This window comes from Poecilia latipinna, unplaced genomic scaffold (genome assembly GCF_001443285.1).
Source record: "Poecilia latipinna isolate Pla-1442-1.1 unplaced genomic scaffold, P_latipinna-1.0 Scaffold2534, whole genome shotgun sequence".
NCBI classification, from domain to species: domain Eukaryota; kingdom Metazoa; phylum Chordata; class Actinopteri; order Cyprinodontiformes; family Poeciliidae; genus Poecilia; species Poecilia latipinna.
In genome coordinates, this window is record NW_015115150.1 from 69,093 (window position 1) to 84,748 (window position 15,656).

The 15,656-nt window shown below is 40.2% G+C and overlaps 2 protein-coding genes and 1 long non-coding RNA gene across 4 annotated transcripts; 1 reads left to right on the forward strand and 2 right to left on the reverse strand.

Annotated features, from left to right (window-relative positions):
• Window positions 1-118: 118 nt before the first annotated feature.
• eef1a1a (eukaryotic translation elongation factor 1 alpha 1a) lies at window positions 119-4,664 on the reverse strand. Of its 2 annotated transcripts, none has more exons than XM_015020125.1 (8): window positions 4,571-4,664; window positions 2,756-2,940; window positions 2,444-2,623; window positions 1,985-2,281; window positions 1,577-1,727; window positions 1,130-1,386; window positions 613-847; window positions 119-477 (listed from the first exon to the last, which is right to left on the reverse strand). In XM_015020125.1, the coding sequence occupies exons 2-8, from the start codon at window positions 2,897-2,899 to the stop codon at window positions 353-355; spliced, it is 1,389 nt and encodes a 462-aa protein (XP_014875611.1). In that variant the 5' UTR covers window positions 2,900-2,940; window positions 4,571-4,664; the 3' UTR covers window positions 119-352. The 2 variants fall into 2 exon arrangements, with proteins under 2 accessions (XP_014875611.1, XP_014875612.1); XM_015020126.1 differs by lacking the exon at window positions 4,571-4,664 and adding an exon at window positions 4,124-4,493.
• A 354-nt stretch (window positions 4,665-5,018) lies between these two features.
• LOC106938213 (uncharacterized) lies at window positions 5,019-7,030 on the forward strand. Its single transcript, XR_001422566.1, has 2 exons — window positions 5,019-5,111; window positions 5,442-7,030. It is a non-coding gene; the product is annotated as an uncharacterized LOC106938213 (long non-coding RNA).
• Window positions 5,805-14,373, reverse strand: slc17a5 (solute carrier family 17 member 5). Its single transcript, XM_015020124.1, has 10 exons — window positions 13,913-14,373; window positions 13,559-13,792; window positions 12,425-12,512; window positions 11,157-11,243; window positions 10,504-10,622; window positions 9,230-9,391; window positions 8,974-9,106; window positions 8,277-8,424; window positions 8,012-8,102; window positions 5,805-7,356 (listed from the first exon to the last, which is right to left on the reverse strand). The coding sequence occupies exons 1-10, from the start codon at window positions 14,168-14,170 to the stop codon at window positions 7,219-7,221; spliced, it is 1,458 nt and encodes a 485-aa protein (XP_014875610.1). The 5' UTR covers window positions 14,171-14,373; the 3' UTR covers window positions 5,805-7,218.
• Between the last annotated feature and the right edge of the window lie 1,283 nt (window positions 14,374-15,656).

The following is a 15,656-nucleotide window of genomic DNA, read 5'->3' on the forward strand; positions in this document are numbered from 1 at the left end:
TAACTCCAGACAGCTAAGGTTTACAGTGTAAGTCTATTTGTTCAGTATCACAGAAAAGTATTACCATAAACCAAATTAACAGCTCACATTTAGTACCATGTTTTTTTTTTTTTTGTTCAACTTCTTGTTTCCACATGTTACACAATGGTAGTCTAACCACTGAGATGGATTCGGGAGTATGGCAACATGGATTGAGGATCTAACATCTTTCTTTCCTTCGAATGCTTTTGCGATGCATTGTGATGATTAACCAGTCTTTGATTATTAAGTTGAAGTGGCCAATCATAAGATGGAGTTGGATGAGGGCTGTCCTGCCTTGGGAGACCTTGTGGTCGGCAGAGCAGCACAACATTCATTTGTTCCTCTGGGCCTTCTGAGCAGACTTGGTGATTTTACCAGTGGTAGACACTTTCTTCTCCACACCTTTTATCACTCCCACGGCCACAGTCTGACGCATGTCGCGCACCGCAAAACGACCTGTGAAGGAAATTCAAGGGAAAAATAAAACGACGCAGAGCACAACTTAACAGTGCCGTATTGGATACCTTTGAGGAGCCAAGCGAGACATTGAGAGCTTTTCAAGTCATTCAAGCCCTTCCCAGTTGAACTTACCCAATGGAGGATACTCGGAGAAGCTCTCAACGCACATAGGCTTGCCAGGAATCATATCAACGATGGCGGCATCTCCAGATTTGAGAGATTTGGGATTGTCTTCCAGCTTCTTGCCGGAGCGGCGGTCAATTTTTTCCTTGAGCTCTGCAAACTTGCAGGCAATATGAGCAGTGTGGCAGTCCAGCACAGGAGCATAACCAGCACTGATCTGCCCAGGATGGTTGAGGATAATCACCTACAAAGCAAAGTGGATGGCCTGTAAATAGAATTATATTTTTGTTTTGTTTTTTGTTTTTTTGTTCTGATTTAACAGTAATTACATAGTGTTTTACTAATTTCCTTTGAGGTTTTATAGACTAAAAAAGAACATCCCACTGCCTATCACTGTGACTTAGTAATGGAAATATTTTCTTTGACCATACTTCAAAAATAACTTGATGCTATAAATACTTCAGAAGATTGTTTCATGTTTCTACACAGGTATTAATTTCTATAAAATACAGTTTGTCGTGTCTACCTGAGCAGTGAAGTTGGCAGCTTCCTGTGGAGGGTCGTTCTTGCTATCCCCGGCCACGTTGCCACGGCGAATGTCCTTCACCGACACATTCTTGACGTTGAAGCCCACGTTGTCGCCTGGGAGGGCCTCCATCAGTGCCTCATGGTGCATCTCCACAGACTTCACCTCGGTGGTCACATTAACGGGCGCAAACGTAACGACCATGCCAGGCTTCAGTAATCCTGTTTCCACCCGACCCACAGGCACAGTTCCAATACCTGAGGAAGAGGAGGCCACACAATATGAGCATTGGTGAAAGACATCGAATGGTTCACCTTTGGACTTTAAAAAAAAAAAATAAAAAACATGCTGTCCTACAAGGAAACTGAATGCAGTATTAAAAAAATTCAATTCCATCTCATGTGCTAACAGAGTTTTTATCTCTATGTTCGTAAATGCGCTACATGCCTCCAATTTTGTAGACATCCTGCAAGGGAAGACGTAGAGGTTTGTCTGTCGGGCGCGTTGGGGGCTGAATAGCATCCAGAGCCTCCAATAGTGTGGTCCCTGATGCACTGCCATCCTTCCTGTTAATCTTCCACCCCTTAAACCATGTCATCTAGAAGATAAAAATGGAACAAATCTGAAAATTAACTGTTAAAAAAAATAACATTCACAAAACATCCTAAATTATCTAATAGAAAACTACGTAAGCCAATGGAAATGCGAACTTATAGACGGTATAATATGCTAGTAATCAGTTGAAGACGCCTAACTTTTGCTGTGACAAGTTCTGTACGCCTGACGATAGTTTCTTCCCTATTACTGCGGTGCTGTTGACCGTCATCGCTGGTTTGAGTTGAGTCAGACGCTTACGTTTGGGCTTGGCTCGAGCATGTTGTCTCCATTCCAACCAGAGATGGGCACAAAGGCGACAGTGTCTGGGTTGTAGCCAATCTTCTTGATGTAGGTGCTCACTTCCTTCACAATCTCCTCGTAGCGCTTCTGGCTGTAGTTTGGCTCGGTTGAGTCCATTTTGTTGATGCCCACAATCAGCTGCTTCACGCCGAGTGTGTACGCCAGGAGAGCATGCTCCCGAGTTTGTCCGTTCTTGGAGATGCCGGCCTCGAACTCTCCTACACCTGCCGCTACAATGAGCACTGCACAGTCAGCCTAAGGATGTACAAAAAAAAAAAAAAAAATACTATTATAAAACGATTGCAAATTATCTTGAACATACGCTCCAAGATGGCTTTTGAATACTATTTTAGGAACAGTTATAAAAACAGATCCACTAATTCATTCAGAGTTGGGGTAATTACTCATTTTGCGGACCTGAGAGGTGCCAGTGATCATGTTCTTGATGAAGTCCCTGTGGCCTGGAGCGTCTATGATGGTAACATAGTACTTGCTGGTCTCAAACTTCCAAAGTGAGATGTCGATCGTAATGCCACGCTCCCTCTCTGCCTTTAACTTGTCAAGCACCCAGGCGTACTTGAATGAGCCCTTCCCCATCTGGAAAAAAACATTTTTTAATCAAGATCATTTTTTATTACAAGTGACTGTCTTAAACAAGACAATTTCTAAGCTCTAAGCCACTCTACTTGCATCAAAGGGTTATTCTTAACTTGTCCCCATTTACTTTACCTCAGCAGCTTCCTTCTCAAACTTCTCAATTGTTCTCTTGTCGATGCCACCACACTTGTAGATGAGGTGTCCTGTAGTGGTGGACTTGCCAGAGTCCACATGGCCGATCACAACTATGTTGATGTGGAGCTTCTCCTTTCCCATGACGACCACAGTCGGCGGCTGAAGTCACTAGTCCGCTAAAGCTGTGGTTGAGTTATCGAGATCAGGAAATGGATGAACCAGACATTAGGAATGTACATTTGATATGTACACGTTAAAAAGTTAGTGCATATTAGACACTCATTATACCGGAAAGGATTTTTGATGCAGAAATGTTATGACCAACAAAGATATAGAGAAGACTTTCCCAGTAGACACTCACTGACACAAAACCAAGGATATTAATGGAAAAGTTGCAAAGCCAGTGATAACTTGAGGAGCCTGGTACAAAGTCAACACAGTTGTCTTCAAGGCACCTCAAGCCAAAGGTACCAATATCTGCTTTAATGCTAACATAGTATCGTGACTGTTTAATTGGCCAACAAACGTTCCTGACCTAAACTCCACAGAGAACCTATAGAGTCGCCGTTGAAGCAAGCCGGGAATCCAACACCTCAGTACCTCTGTGCTACATTTCAGAATTAAAAATCTTTTAATTCAGTCTTGTGTAAATCTAATTTTCCGTGAAGCTGCTTTTCATCAGCTGTAAACCTGAATGATTAAGATTACATGTAATTAACCCTTGAAATATCACTGATAAATCTTTTAGGCTTCATTTTTAAAATTGGCAAAGCAAGTTAACCTTTGCATGACATGGTGACTTATTGAGATGTATTTGATTGGCAAAGCAGTTGATTGCAGGTATTTTAAGGGAAGATTCCAGCTAAATGTGCTTATGTTCTCAGAAAACAAACAAAAAAAAGATGCTCAAATGTTTAATATCTAATTTTTCAGAAATGATTCAAGATGCTGCTAGTCAGACCTCTGAACACTGAGTCTGAACACAAGACGCCTTGCCCCTCCCACTCTCTGATCCTACATCCATCCAAACTCCTGCGCTCATCTTTACATCTCAACTTGTCTTCAACACATCTGAGTCTATCAGCTGACACTGCAGACTCGGTACTTGCTCCCTTCCAAGCCAGAATCCACCATTTTGTCAGATCCAACCCTCTGGCAGTACAGCAGCCATTTCTCTGACACTGCAGAGCTCTGCATGAGGGCTAATGCAGATCAGACTGTAATAACTGCACGACTGTTGCGTTAATCAAGTGAAACATCACAATTCCTCCTTGCACGGGCAAAGTTTGGCATTTAATTATTCATGCAGTTTGCCACTGTCTGCATCCGAGACGGGGCGGCTCCGGTGGCAACATGTATCCTCACATGATCTTGTTCCAGACAGGTCGAAGTGGATCAGTCCCAGGACAGCTGCCACTTTCGTGGTTTAATAGATGCCCCAGAAATAACGTCATAGCCACTGCCGCAGTGCGCATCGGCAAACAAAAGCTGCTCAAACTGCGGGGAAATCCCTAAAAAAGCGCGGCCACTGCGGTAAAACTAACGGCTGAGGGATTTAAGGGGAATTGCCAGCCCTCCGCCATGTTCTGTCATCTGCTCGCTTGCGGACGACTGAGTGCGTATTAAATACCAGCAGGTTGCATTCTGCATCACATCTCTATGAAAACAAAACACACACACACACACACACACCGGGATGATGCTTAAAAAAGAGAGAGCTTCATAGAGATGTTCATCAGAACTATAACGAATCGTCCCTCCATGCGTGTCGTTTTATTTATTATGTTTTTGTCTTGATGTGGTGCGTCGTACCTGAGAGCTGGCCGGTGTCAGGTTGGCAGCAGGAGCGCAGAGGCTGCGGAGAGACGCTGATCCGTTTATAGCTCTCAGGACAGGCGGGGGTGTTGCGTAACTGCGCACAACAGGCTCTGCTCAGCATCCCAACGAGGAAAACTGCTCGCTAACCGCTTTATAATAGAGAGCACAGCCACATCAACAAGCCGTCGTTATCAGTTTCATTTGTGCCGTAACACTATCTTGAAAGCAGTGTCTGCCATTAAGTGGAGAAAAATTAGTTTTTAGATTTTTGTTTGTTTGTTTTTTGGACTGCGCGTCCGATAATTAAAATGCCTCACATGCGCATTGTTTTAGTGTTTAAGAAGCTTGTCCGGACGGAGAAAAGTCGCTTAGCAAGCTGCAACAATACACAGGAGGTAAACTGCTCTCCGGACGCTCTGTAGTTGGATCACCATGAACCCAGCCGTCCTTCAAGCATGTCTACTGCGCCTGTCCGACAATTAACGCAACAGCCACGAGCCACTGACGAGAAGTTCAGTTCCAGGCGTCATTCATAGTAAATCATTTATGATTACTGCAACTGTGAAGCGGTAAATCCAATTTCACAATTTGCTTGAAATATTTGTGGATTTGATCAAAATATACTAAGTTGTGCATAATTTGTGAAAGTATTTATACAATTTAAATGTCACACATTCTAAAGTTACAGCTGCAAACTTTTGAGGGCATGCATCACAACAGCGTTACACGTCCACAATGAAGGTTGATGGGGAGCATCATGATGAACAAAAAGATAATGTCATCCCTGCTCCTCCTCTTCTACATATTTTCTGTTTCTCCACATAGCTTATGAAAGAAAAAACTGTCTTTTACCTTCTGCTTAAAGCTCTTGAAGAAAGACATGGTTTGTGGAGTTCATGACAGCTGACCCGTCAATGGATTTTGGTTTCCTGCAGCTCCAGCATAAATGATGAGTTCCCTTGAGGTTGGCGAGCGTATCCTGGCAGGTTTGGAGTTGTGCTAGTTTTAATTCAACTTTTGGGTGAGGAATTAAGCAATACTCCCCAAATTTCCTGAAACTTGAGAATGCTTCACAAAGACAGCCCTCATTCACATGTCACCATCCCAATCACATCTGGTGCTGCTTGGTCTTCATGATGTTGTTTGTCCGTTGATGTTAAACCTCTAAAGTCTTCGCAGATTTTTATGGGCTTATAAACTGTTTTGGAAATGAAAACCCAAAGCAACGTCAGATTTGTCACTGGCTGTATTTGATACATTTCCATTACATGACGGTGAATAAAGACATTTTTCTGGAATGTTTCCATTGCAGTTATTTACCATCATATCCATTTACAGTACAACATATTACACAACGTCCCTTTGATTCCTTGTATATCAACACAGAAGCAAAGATTAAGAATATATATAATCAGAATATGTCTAAAGAGCTGGACTACAAGTGTCTTAATTAAGGCATAAGTGCATTATTTCTACTTCCATTGTGGTGCTACTTGTGAAAAGCAATATTAATAACACATTGGTTTCACATGTTTAAATGAGACATATCAATTAAAAAAAAACTAAAGTAAACTTAATTTTAAGAAATTAGATCTAATTCAATTGACACTGAAACTATTTGACTTTTCAATCCATATATAGCATAAAACACCTGAGAAAACAGAGCCCTTCATCTGAATCACTGATTTAGAGTTTAGCTGTAATTCCCTTATTGAGAAACAAAAAACTTATTTTCAAGAAATACTGTAACCCGTTTTTCCTCATCTGATGAGCACTAAAAACTACAAGGAGGGCCCTGGTGACCCCTCAATTAAACAAAGAAAGAAAAAGAGTAAACATTAAGACATAATTCCCGAAACACATTTACATCGCAAAAAAAGGCAACCACAACAAACAGAAATATAAAGACTTTTTAAGGCGACCTTGACATAAGGCTAGTTTCTTTTCTCTCATTAGATGAACTCAGATATTATTTTTCTTTCTAAAGGAAAATCTGTAAAACAAACACACCCCGGCTCTTTAGTCCAAGACCTAAAGTAAACCACCTCACATATGCAAAAGGAGGCAGGTACAGAGTTAAAATGTAGATAAAAATGTGACAAATTACAGTTTATGTCATCTGGGTTGTTAAATGTTTTACTAAACTTTACACAAAACAGTGGGGGGGAAAAAAAAACCTTCTTGTTAGTGTAAATCTTTGTTGGTTTAAAAAAAAAAAAACAAGAAACGGATTTACTGTAGGATTTTTGAATGACAACACAATGAAAGCAATGATAACATTATTGCTTCTGTAGCGTCATTGCCTTGGAGAACATTGTGCCAAGTTCCTAATGAAGCTTAGATAACTGGTTACAATGCAGACTCATTTACTGGCCTTTTTCACTCAAACATTTAGTCTGTGGCTGTGAAACTGCCAACCTTTTAACTAAAACCAGCTACTGTCCTCTATGGAACAAAAAAATATACTGTTTTTAGCTCTTCTCTTCTTAAGATCATAAGGTAAAATTTTTTAAATCAGATTTTCACGTTATTAAAATATGGGTCTTCTTTAGTATGGCTACGTCAGAAAATATGAACTCTGCTGCTCGACATCAGCACAAACGTCTTACCGAGTTTTCTCCCTGAATGGACGTGAGGACGAATCAGTCACCGTGGGAGTAGGTTGTGCGGACCGCCCAGGGCTGGACCGTCCCTCGTCCAAACACGGCGTAGAACAGAGCGCCAAACACGTTGATGGCAGCGGCGATGTAAAACACAAACTGCCATTCCTCTATAGTGTTCTGGAAGACAATCGGCACAGAAATGGATGAACAGCAGTACACACAAAGCAATGTTTCAGATCAAAATAACTCTTTAAATTAAATAAAAGTAGCAGATCGGTTAGAAAAGTGTTTGAATCATTTCTCTAAATGCCTTACATCTGTTCTCTGCACGATAAAAATGATGCAGTTTTGATCACTGAATTGCACAGACAGAACGGCTGAATTGTGACTTCCTTCTAGTGAAGCCATCATCTTGGTTTCCTGTAGTAAATTAAACATTAATGGTGGCATTCTTTAAAGAATTGTGTGTATGGAGCAGTAACTTCTAATGTTATCAGAAGTGTTTGCTTTGGGTCTCCACTCAGAAATCAAACAAGTAGATAAAAACTTTAAGCAGTTGTTGCAGAAAAAAAATTTAATTTTTCATGTAAATCGAGCATAGAAAAAATGAAAAATCGTCCCAGGTTGAAGATGACCGCCCCCAAGTGGTCAAATGTTGAAAAGCACATCTTTTAGATGGAAGAGTAAAGCTTCAGACTCATTGTTCACAGTTTGAGGGACTCTAATGAGGTCATCTTTATTGGTGTGCTTGGAAAGAAAAAAAAAAGTCTTAACCTGAAATAATGATAATTAAAAAAAACCAGTTGCTTTCAGTCATGAAACGCCAACTCACATTGTGTGTAAGAGCTCTTGCTATGACTGGTCCCACCATGCCAGGAATGGTGGCAAAAGTGTTGGTGATTCCCAGCAGAATACCGGCATACCTAGAAAAATATGCATGCATGAAAGTCACAACTGATCAACATTCACTAATGTGCGTGACAACAATATTTTGAAACAGTCTAATAACATTTCAATGCGTTATAAAATGTAGACTAGTTCTGAAAAGCCGTCTCTCAGAGCGGGATGGGCAGACTGGTTCGCGAACATCATCTTACGAAGGAGCGATGTCGAGGTGGTTGATGTTAAAGCCGGAGGCCGAGACTCCGCCCAGAGCAGAGGAGATGGTGAGGAAGGTCACGGCCAGGCTGTACTTACAGCCTGTGTAACCTGCTGCCACCAGGAACACGGCGGGCCCAATCATACCTGACATAAAAACAAACAGCGTTTTCTTCAATCAAAACCAAAACAGGGCTGAAGCAATAAATCGTGATGAATCGATTATTGAAATAATCGTCAACTAATTTAGTAATCGATTAATCGTCAAGTGAAGCCCACAGACCCCAAAAAAACACCATATTCAAAGCGGCAATTAAACCAAAACTGTTCAGAAGATAAGAGTGTTTTTACCTTTGCATTTAAGATAAAACACTTGTGTAAATATGTTTTACCCAAAACTCTCCAAGTGGCAAAGCATTAACGTCACCTGGTTCAATTTCACTGAATGAACGCTATGTAAAATGTTTATATTTTTATTTAAAAAAGGAAATGAATTATTTGTTTGTTTGCATATTCTAATGCATTTCTAATTTTATGCAAAAAAGAAAAAGTTTATGTGGTTGAACAAAAAATCTGAAGAATGTGCCAAGTTTTAAAAAGCCCGATTAATCGATTAATCGTCATAACAATCAATAGAATAAGCAATTACTAAAATAATGGTTAGTTGGAGCCATGCTTTTAAATGTTTCTCATTACCAATCAGAGAGAAGGACTTCCTGACGAAGATGGTAGAGTAGAGACGAGTCTCTCGCAGGTAATCGGCGACTTGGCCGCTCAGCACGGCCATCAGAGCGCAGCCCAGGTACGGCAGAGCGGAGAGAAACCCATTCTGTCAGGACAAACATCAAAATATTCGTCCTTTTAACAGAATCTATCTGGCATTTCCTGCCTGCGTTTATCATCTATAACAAAACATGCCATTATTTTTTAGACGTCGCGCAGCCTTTCTCACCTGCTGTATGCTGAATCCCAGGATGTCGTTCATGTAAGTCGGCAGGAGAGTGAGGAGCGTGTAGAAGGTCCAGTTGTAGGAAAAGTGAGCCACGACGATGGCCATCAGCGGCATCGAGGTTACGATGGCTCGCCAGGGGATGTGGCCCGCAGAGGTAGACAGCTGGGAAGAAACAAAACAATGTGGAAATTTTGTTTGCGTCGTCTCTTTGGTGTGTGGTAGAAGAGACGTCTTGCTTATTAATCGGGACGAAAATGCTTCCATAGTTTGAGTTATATCTGGTGTTTGATAACCTTTAATGAAAGATGGTGCATTAATTGAAAGTTTTATTTCTCATTTTCAAAAAACAAAAAAACAAAGATGTCGAAGGAAGAGGAAGTTTAATGTTACACTTGAAAACAAGTGAAAAGGTGATTCTAGGCTCTTTGTCTCCCCCTGCAGGTGTAAGTTTTAGCAACAATGGCCTCATTTCCACTTTTGTTGCATGGTGTACTCTGTTGTTGGAGTACACCATGCAACAATAGAGACTAACGAAAGCATATAATTGGCTTTAATAAAATAAAATAAAAGCAATCACTAGTGACAGTGATTGCTGTCACTGTCACAGCAATCAGTGACAGCAATCACTGTCACTGATTGTGGATGGTTTTAAAGAGTTTGAACAGTGGGTTCAAACTCTTTTCCCACTGTAAAATTCAAGCATTTTCAATGATTTCAGGCACTCGGACGAACCCCGTAATAAATCATTTCTCATTTTAAACAACAATTAAGGCACTTTTGGAGCTCCATAAGTTGTTGCTCTTGCAATTTTTACATTTGAAAATCATTCAGCGCATCAAACCTTGACAAATTATCTTAGCTTGCATCTCACATGACAATAATAAGTTATTAATCAGCAGAATAAGTTAAATTGTACAATAAGTTGAACTATCCATATTTCTTTAAATTACAGATGCTGGTGGCTGCAGGAGGTGAGTTTTAGGGTTAAATGTTCTACATTTTATGAAACTAATCTCCAGTTAACCTAGCTGAGTATTTCTGCTGACCGTGTTCATACAAAGGAATAGATAAGGCAGCATTTATTTAAATTTCATAGGTTATAAAACATATCTACACAAACCACGCCTGTTAAGTTGATGCAAACTGTGGCTGACTATTTCATATAAGGTATCTGTTGTAAACTGCAGATTCACTGCGAGTTTCGTCACCAAGCTGCTGAAGAAGGCAGATAAGAAAATAACATTTGCAACAAAGGAATGTGTGCGAGGTGATACCTCATTTTTCAGAGAGTTGGTGATGTAAAGCCTCTCCTGCTCTGATATCCGAGGGTGACTGTTTGGACTGTCAAAGACGAGGAAAGCCCACAGGACGAACCACACCACGCCGACAGCACCTGGACACACATGGACACAAATGCTTGCCTCACCACAACTCAAAACTTCAACACCCACATGACTGCACATACTCAGAGACGTGTGACTTTTATAGGTTCTAAGACTCGGAAAGGACAGCGAAGCAACTTTACAGCAAGTCAGCAAGAAGCAGATGCAGTGGAAGTTGTGGATGGTTTTAATCAACAAGCTGTTTCCTCTTCGGTCTGCTTAATCACTGTTTCCACAAAACAAAGAGGAACAAACAGCAAACTCAAACTGCTTCGTTGATACCACGTCGATTCATTCCTGACATTCTTCGTCACTCAATGGCAATTGATAAAACATCCAATGTTGTTGACCTTCATTGTCGTAATTTGATATCACTTAACATCTTATAAGAAATTCACAAACAGCCTGATTTAATATATGACAGAAAGAAGAATAACTTGTGGGAGTCTTTGTTGTTCGCCGTTTAAAAAGCAGTGATGTAACCCAAGTAGCAGATTAGCAGAGCGACTTTTCTTCAACTACCCGCATTCGACAGGCGTCATTACCAAAGAGGTAGAAGACGTAGGGCCAGCCCATGTAGAAGCAGATTTCACCAGACAGAGGCAGAGCCACGACGGTCCCCAGCTGGGCTCCTGGGACGGGACACAAAACGGAAAACATCAGCCGTCCACAGCTGCATACAATGAAACAGCAAGACTATTTATTTTCAGTTATTTATCGTTTGTTTGTATGTTGGAATAGTTTTAAAATATATGCATAGTGTACTCCTTCTCCAATAATGTCAATTTGCTACAACATAAGCGACATAAACTCAAACTGCATATAAAACAATAATGAAGAAAGAAACAAGACACATCCTTGTTTAAAGCACTCTACTGAGTCATCATGCTTCATTATACCCTGATAGATAGAATATTGCATTTTATTATTTTCTTGAAAGTAAAACTTGATCTACTCTCTCTGGTTTGTTTAGACAGATTTGTTCCATAAACAGAAACACAACGCTCCATTTGTTTACTTCTGACCTCTCAAGCTCTAAAGTCTCTCTTTTCATAATGCAAATGTGTTGGTAATATGCTATAACTTGCAGACTATAATAAGTTTAGTTGATTTTAAGTTGAAGGACAATTGGGCTTCTTGGACCTCTGTAGCGTTTTCTGCTTATATTTCTATCCATAAATATATTCTACAGCTGCTGATGGCGTAGCAGTGACCAAAAATAATCAATGAGAGTGATTAGCGAACAAGACTAATCTCAATATTCCAAATTGTTGGGATATTTGTTGTGTCATTTTATGACGACAATGTATGTCATAAAATCATAAATTAGCATCAGAAACTGGACAGTTGATCAACCTCATCCTCGTTGCTCCGAGTGTGCTACGCAGTAAACGACCTAATCAAATCATGCTCTGCAATTGGATTTAGCACTAAGGAAATTCTCGTGATTTCAGTTCAGAATCTCTGTATCATCATAAACATCAGCACTACTTGCTGCAGTGGAATTGGCTAAACAAAAAAAAAAAAAATACCATGCAGATAGATTATTTTCTGATTATAGCTTGTCAGATAATGGGGAACAATAAACAACTGTGTTTAGGAATGCACTGGTTAGTCGTGTTTGTGTTCTGATGAGACCTAAGCTGACCCACATGATTAATGGCAGGACGCCGTTAGCAGTTGTAGGGATATTAATGCAGCCTCTGTTAAACATGGCTCTAAATCACAGTGCAGAACCAAAAATGGCTTTAATAGAACGTGGCTGATAATGAAGTGAACATTTCGTAGCATATTTTCCTGCGTCTCTTCTCACCAATGTATGAAATGGTGAGCAGTCTGCTTCTCTCCAGCGGGGGGGCCCACGCTGCCCACATGGTGTACATCGCAGGGAACGTGACACCCTAGATACAAACGAAAAGAAGAAAAATTACAAAGAATCTGATAATAATATCTGGTTATTTATTATTTTTGTTTTTGCGTGTAAAGTATTCCCAGCCATTATGAGGCTTTTAAATCATCTCTGTCAGTTTTAGACACACTTAAATGTCCTGAATTTACCCGGCATTGCCACAGACTCTAAGTTACATTTAGATAAATACGCTGTGATCTAAAACATTTTACTTTTGCTTTATGGACAACAACTGAACCCCTGAAAGGTGAACTGCAGTCCTGTTCTCCACTCCTTCCCTCTTCCCATTAACTCAGAACATTTTCATTCTCCGTCATCATGTAAAGACGATGCGTTCATAATGGTGATTTTTTTTATCTTAGCTAATTTTAGCACATCCTGTAAACCTTATTATCTTCAGATTTCTTTTTAAGAAAAGTTGCAAATATTTGCAACATTTTTACTGAACATTTAAAGGGATGATTTTATGCCTTTTGCAGACACATAGCGCCATTTTACAGCGCAATAAAGTAACTATATCACCTTCAGTTGTTATGAAAATACCACACATATCAAACATGACTTATAAGAAATTTGACTTTTGCTTAGGCACTCTTGAATGGTTGCCGCGGGAGATTCAAGGATTTCTCAAACATGCATGAAAGAATCAAGGCAGCACTCAGGATATGTTTTTGATGAGGGAATAACATTTTAACACGACATAAAGCTGGGGGAAAAAAAGTCAATTTCACATAACACCAGCCCTTTAAACTTTTTTCAATAAAGAGTAGGGAGCAAATCTGATGCAACTGATGTCTAATATTTAAATTCTAAATGTACTTTTTATAACCACGGTTTTCTCATAAACTCCTTCAGATGAAGCTTTCCAAATGAGTATTATGCCATAAACACAACACTGATACTTGGAGCGACTCTGTTTTGTGCAAAAACTCCTTGACTTGTTTAACTCAATAAATTATCTCCGGACTGCGAGAAAGTCCAACACTTTCGTGACTGACTCTAACGACCGTGTTGCCAGGAACGTCCTTGCTTGCGTACCTCTCCGACCCCCTCCAGCGCTCTCACTACGATGAGGTAGCTCGCGCCCAGGTCGGCGGCCAGGGGCGTGAGCAGCGTGAAGAGGGCGGTTCCCAGCACGCCGAATCCCATCAGCCACTTGGCTCCGCAGCGGCCAGCCAGGTAGCCGCCGGGGATCTGCGTCAGGATGTAGCCGTAGAAAAAGGAGCCCAAGATCCATCCCTGAGTCGCAGAGTCCCAGTTGTACACACCGGCCTGAGAGAACACGCCAAGTTATTATTTTGAATATTTTTTTTGTAGAGCCATTTAGAATGCTGAAAGTAGAAGGCTGTAGTAGTACAGTGGTACGTAACCAAATGTGGCTGTAATACTCACCGACTGGTTGTGTTTGGGTTGTACGGAGGTGCTGTTGGGGGTGCACATCGAGCCACTGTGGTTACTTCTGGACTGGTGGGTGTTGTTGAGCATGTCCACCATCGCCACGCTGAGGTTCACCCTCAGAGAGTAGACCACGAAGAATCCGTAGCTGGAGAGCAACGCCAAGCCGTAGCGCGAAGAACAGCATGCTGGTGCTGAACGGAGGAGGAGGAGAAAACGGATAAACGGCCGGGTGAATAATTTCCAATGAATCATTGCATTGGTGTCCACAACATTTTCGACAATAACAGCCGTTATTACTGAAGAAATTAGAGAAACCCGGGTTTGGGATCCGCAACACGTTTGTTTTTAACCGTTTCAGAACTAGACCTACTTTCAGAACCACAGGTCCAGTTTAACACCTCCGTCTGGGAAGGTCAAGAGGCCATAAAAAGTATTCTAAATATTTATCTGTGCAAGTTTAATGTGGAAATCAAAGAAAAGATGCCATTAAATTAAGTAAAAATGACAAATTAAATAAAATTCTCTTTATGTGTGCAGGGTTTTGATGGGGGTTTTTTAACCTTGAAAACTCAATTTCATATTGTATCAGGCAGGAGAATAAATGATTAGACGGTAAAAAACAAAATCTTGAATTAGATAGTGGAACAAACTGTACAAACATTTATTTATGCTGTTTTTTTGATCTTCGCCAGTAGGGATTCAGATTTGGAAAATTATCAATCTAATTTTCCCAGCCTTTTTCAAGACAGAGTATCTTTAAAAAAAAAAAAGAAAAAAAATATCACTGGGGTACTAAATGCTTCCATTTTAAATAAGTTCATTCTGTTTTTAAATTAAACATATCTGTTATTCTTTTAAGTGTCTTGTACATAAAACTTATTACAGTTGTAGTTTATTTTATTACATTCATGTTAGAACAACATGAATGTCATGTTGGCTTTTTGTTTCATTACAAAATTGCTTCAGTCACCAGTCATCCAAACAGAAACACACCAAGTTTGCTCATAATTTTCCATTTCAATGTTATGTGTTAAAGAGCTTTGACATGAAAGGCACATATTTTTGCAAGAACTTTTATTCATTAAACAAAACAAAAAAAAGTATGCTCATATTTTCCAAGTTAATTCTAAACAAGTTATTTCCACCTCGAATCACCTTCTCTCCCTTGAATGCAGAAGTAGTTGTATTAATGATGTAATTAATTAATTTACACGCAAACTCTTTGTCACCGTAGTTCGACTTGTACGTACATCTCCAAGCTTTGCATTAAGCACAGGTAGGGACCATTATGATTCTACTGTATCACAATTTATTTCAGAATTGGGAAGCACCACTTCCTTAAATTGTAATTGCAGCACTGGCACAACTTTCCAAGCAAAGTTGAATTTTTGTCAGAAAAATTCAACTAAATGTAGTCTGTTAAAAACACTCCAACACTAAAGACTCGTAGCTGCAACTTGTGCTTCGCATGCTTAATTCTGAACTTTGATCTGAACTGTAACATGCGCAGTTTTTATGCAGGTATGTAAATAATGACGCCACTGACTCAGGTAAACCTGTTTCATGAGAGAAGACTGAGGTTGGCATAGGAAGTTCTCCACGAAGGCAAACAGGAAAAGATACGGATATTCATTGGGTACACCTGAGAGTCAGTGAAGTAATTCAAAACATATTGGCGATGTAAAATAGTTGGTGGCAAGGAGTGAAGTTCTTGTTGACAAGTGTAAACAAAACAAAA

Coding starts and splice junctions, on each gene's coding strand:
- eef1a1a (XM_015020125.1), bottom strand. CDS start 2,899: ATGGGAAAGGAGAAGCTCCACATCAACATAGTTGTGATCGGCCATGTG. Junction 2,624..2,755: donor TTGAGAAGGAAGCTGCTGAG/GTAAAGTAAATG, acceptor GTTTTTTTCCAG/ATGGGGAAGGGCTCATTCAA. Junction 478..612: donor CTCCGAGTATCCTCCATTGG/GTAAGTTCAACT, acceptor TTTCCTTCACAG/GTCGTTTTGCGGTGCGCGAC.
- slc17a5 (XM_015020124.1), bottom strand. CDS start 14,170: ATGATTCATTGGAAATTATTCACCCGGCCGTTTATCCGTTTTCTCCTC. Junction 12,513..13,558: donor CGCTGGAGGGGGTCGGAGAG/GTACGCAAGCAA, acceptor GTTTGTATCTAG/GGTGTCACGTTCCCTGCGAT. Junction 8,425..8,973: donor GAAGTCCTTCTCTCTGATTG/GTAATGAGAAAC, acceptor TTTTTATGTCAG/GTATGATTGGGCCCGCCGTG.